Source organism: Charadrius vociferus, unplaced genomic scaffold (genome assembly GCF_000708025.1).
Source record: "Charadrius vociferus isolate BGI_N301 unplaced genomic scaffold, ASM70802v2 scaffold1020, whole genome shotgun sequence".
NCBI lineage: Eukaryota > Metazoa > Chordata > Aves > Charadriiformes > Charadriidae > Charadrius > Charadrius vociferus.
The window spans coordinates 302,021-305,894 of record NW_009646502.1 but is presented as its reverse complement, the minus strand read 5'-3'; the positions used below and the strand labels follow the sequence as shown (position 1 = coordinate 305,894).

Below are 3,874 nucleotides of genomic sequence, written 5' to 3'. Positions count from 1 at the left end.
GGGGCAGTGGTGGCGACGCGGGGCCCAGGCCCCAGGCTCTCCTCTGGGGGCCGGGTGGGGTTATAAAGGACTAGGCCGTGCCCCAGGGAGCTGGGCAGGCTCTTGCTGTAGGGAATGGGGCTCTGCCACAATCTAGACAGGGTTATAGGGGGACAGGCAAGGCTACAGGGCAGGGCTGTGCTGTAGTGGTCTCTGTGGGGCTATACTGGGCTGCGCTATAAAGGCCCTCTGCCACAGGGGGCTGAGCTGTGCGTGAGGTGGGGGTCATGGTCGGTGCCAAAGGGACTGCTGAGTGCAGGGCTGCGGCAGCCTGGGAACAGTGTGGTGTGTGGCAAGGGCTGGACTCAGCCGGCAAAATGGGAGGGGGACAGTACTGGGGACGCTGCAGCCCCTGCAGGGAGGTGTGCCATCCTGAGCCCCGAGGAGGAGTTGTTGGATCTGTAGGAGCACCCAGGTCTTGGCAGTAAAGACTCTCTGGGTGCGGGAGCAGTGGGCATGAGGACTTCTCCCTCTTGTTTTTCAGATGCTTGCTCAGGTGGATGGCGAGCCCCAAAACTCTGAGTCTGTTCGGAAGCTGTGCTGTGGCTGCGTCAGGAAGGTGAGTGGTGGAGCAAAAGGTGCCATTGTTGTGGGTGGATTTACTGGCAGGGCAGGGAGAAGAGAAAAACAAAAAAACCCTTTAGCCTTTGCCCCTCGTTCATGGCATCCTTTAGTATCTGTTGTTTGGGCTGTGGCCAGGAGGTGTCCTCTCCGGACTCCTGGAGCAAGGCTTTTGGTGACTCCGGGAGGTTTGCCGCAGGGTGGCTCCTCCCGTCCTTGTGCCAGAGTCAGAGGCTTTTATCGTAGAGAAACAGCTATTTGAGTGATTTCTCCTCCCTCCCTCGCTCCCAAAGTGCTAATGTCCCTGTTACAACTTCCTAAGCTGTCTGCAAGAAAGGCAAAGAAGAAGAAAGGCGTATTCTGGGGCATTGAGGTGGCTGAAACACTCAGGTGGCATGGCTGGGAACTCGGAAAAGAGATGATCAAACATCTGATCTTGAAAAATGTTCATGAGAAAACTCAGAAGCTGAGCTACAGGTGCGTGGGAAGTTTCTTTTTCCTTTGTACTCCTCACACTCTCACTGCATCTTCTTCCCTCCTGCTGTATCAGTCACATTAGCACCTTGCCTCGCATTCATCTGCCCCCTCTCCCCTTGGGCTATGTGCTGGAGACAGCACATGCACACTTACGTAGCAGGACAGAAACCTGCTAATTCAGAATCACAGCCCTCGTTCCTGGCAGGAGTATGTTAAATGAAATGCCTTTTTGTAGATTCTGTTTTGCTGATACTTCTGTCTGTGAGGCATTTCCAGTCTAGTGCGATTTTAATTGTGGATGTGTGCCAGCCAGTCACTAGTGTGACTAGTTGCTCCCGGGAGTCCCACAGGATGTTGAGCCACTCCAGCGCTCCCTGTGACCCTCCGTGCTCCGAAACTCAAGTGTTTCTGCCCAATGTGTTTTACTCATGCTGCATGGCCTGGGAATTTAAAATGTTGTTCAAGGATGGGATAGGTACTTACTGCTGGGAATGGGTTTCCAGAACACCTGGATTCTGCCCCTGTTTCTGCTGATTTGCTACCGAGGTATCCTTGGGGTCCAGCATGTAAACTGCTTCTAATTGTGGGGCCTGGAGGTTTTGTTTCTTCATTCTCTTTTCTGCTGTCTATGATAATAACAGCTGTATGCCCTCAGACAAAATCTCTTGTTTTGATTTCATTATCTAGATGTCCTTCCACACGATTCTTCTTCACTGTTTTTCCGCAGCCGATCACTCTGAGCCCTGGCATGTCCTTAACTCTGCCCATCGTTTTCCGGCCCACTGAAAAGGTAAAGTGGCAACATCAAAACTGTTCTCAGTGCTCAGGCAGGGTTTTGGCGGGGGGGCACTGGGCCTCTGCCTCTCGTCCTTTCTGATTTGTTTTCACTTGAATGGATTGGTCCTTTGGGAAGGTTCTAGCATGCAAAGATTGGACAGTGTGACCTTCCTGCTCTCCACCACATCCTCATCACCTGAGGGAGCCCTAACCCCTGATTACTCTGCAGAGTTTGCCAGTAGTTATGAGAGGGATCCTCACAAAAAGTATTACCAGTTTTTCACGTGCTGCTTCTGGCCATGAAATCAGTAAGATAAAGTGCTTGTACTGTCCACAGCTGGTTTGATCCCAGGGAACCGCAGCTGGGTGTTTTTAGAACTTTGGGTTGAGGGACTCATTCTCTGCTTTCTTACAGGAGACCCCAATGCCTGTACACTGAAGGGCTAGTGATTTTCTATAAGGGATATGTCAAGGGACTGCCTTCTTTTGGATGGGTGGGTTTCTTTAAGCTTTATTTTTAACAGCGATGGTTCTTTTTACCCAGTCCCCTTTTTTGATTTTTCAGCTTGTTCCTTGTGTCTGTCTTGGCTGAGTGTTGGTCTTTGGCTCTTGTCCCCAGCTGTATGTCTTTGATGTGTATTTCAGTCCTAGCCATAGAGTGTGATCATTGGGCGGATGATCCCTCTGCTCTCTTAGTGTCATGTTTTTCTGATGACTGTTCAGTGTTCCCTTTATGAAACGAACTGCTGGCCTTGTTCCATTTTCAGTGAGTAGTTTGTCTGCACCACATCAATCGCTAGAGCAGGAGGCTCCCTTTCTTAGAAAGAGCAAGGACTGTGTGTGCTGCAGTGCCCAAGGTCTCTCCTTACCTGTATAAGTGGTACTCAGGAGAGGTGATGATTGGGGAGCACAGAAGACACGTATCTTACAAATCTTTCTATCTTAGCTGATTAGCAGATGTCCTGGGGCCCTCTGTACACAGTGCTGTTAATGCTGCATCTTTAAGTTGTGTCTTAACCACTTAGGCCTCTAGCTGACAAAGCACTTAGTCAAAGATGAACATTTCTGTGCCTGTGGAGCTCAAAGAGAGGTTGTACATGCTTCACTTAAGCTGAACCGGGATCTTGAAAACACCGAAAGAAATCTATCTATCTGTATCAAAACAAATCAGGTGAAACAAATGTGGTCTTCAACTCCTCTCTCTGAGGGTGTTTGTGTGTTCTCTGACAGAGTGAGGAGTATGCCTGAGTACCTTACTCCCTGCCTTACTCAGCCTTTTCTGAGTGCTGCATACTCTCTCTCCTGCACAGAGGCCTTCCTTCACGCCTCTGTTGCTGATTTTTGTTCCTAGCACTCTCGCAGAGGTGAAAGTCCTGGATGTTCATGGGTGGAGCTGCACTACCTGCAAGATGGAGCCTGTCTAACTGCTGTCTCCCCTTGCTTTTCTGTGCAGAGGGAATATGAAGACAGCATCTGCTTTAAGAAGGCCGAGGGTGAGTTCTCTGTCACCCTGCGTGCTACGCTTCCAGCCCCCTGTCTGTCCTTCCCAGCTGCTGTCCAGTTGCCCATCTGTGCTGTCCACAATGTCACGGAGACAACATTCCCTGTGCGCAACGTTGGGTAAGTGAGATGTGACTTGACAGACTCTCTTTCTGTTTTGTCAGGTATTTTGGCACCTTCTTGGACTCTCCAATGAGTGCAGCTCGTTTCAGTTGTCATTAGATCTGCTGCCTGCCTAACAGGCAGCAGACCTCTGCCTCCTCTGAGGTGACAGTGGAGAAGGCACCAGAAATGGTAGTACAGGCCAGATCTTGCTGTAGGCGCACCTTGGCACCTCGTATCAGTCTGTTTCCAGCATATGGTGAGAAACATTTATGCATTATTATGAAATAGTTGAGGACCAGCATGGTGTCCCACTGAGAACATCCCACAGCCACAGGAGATGCCTGGGCTTCTAGCTAATCAAAGGCAGCCTGCCCAGCGTGAGCAGGGAGGGATGAGCTACCAGCTGGAAACGCTT

The 3,874-nt window shown here is 50.5% G+C and overlaps 1 protein-coding gene across 1 annotated transcript in view; it reads left to right on the top strand.

Annotated features, from left to right (window-relative positions):
* The first annotated feature begins 1,513 nt into the window (after nt 1–1,513).
* Nucleotides 1,514–3,874, top strand: part of CCDC108 (coiled-coil domain containing 108) — a 31,533-nt gene continuing 29,172 nt past the window's right edge. The window contains exons 1-3 of the mRNA XM_009884030.1: nt 1,514–1,552; nt 1,765–1,867; nt 3,308–3,474. Coding sequence (XP_009882332.1) covers nt 1,826–1,867; nt 3,308–3,474 — 209 coding nt within the window. The 5' untranslated portion in view covers nt 1,514–1,552; nt 1,765–1,825. The remainder of the gene's footprint in view (nt 1,553–1,764; nt 1,868–3,307; nt 3,475–3,874) is intronic.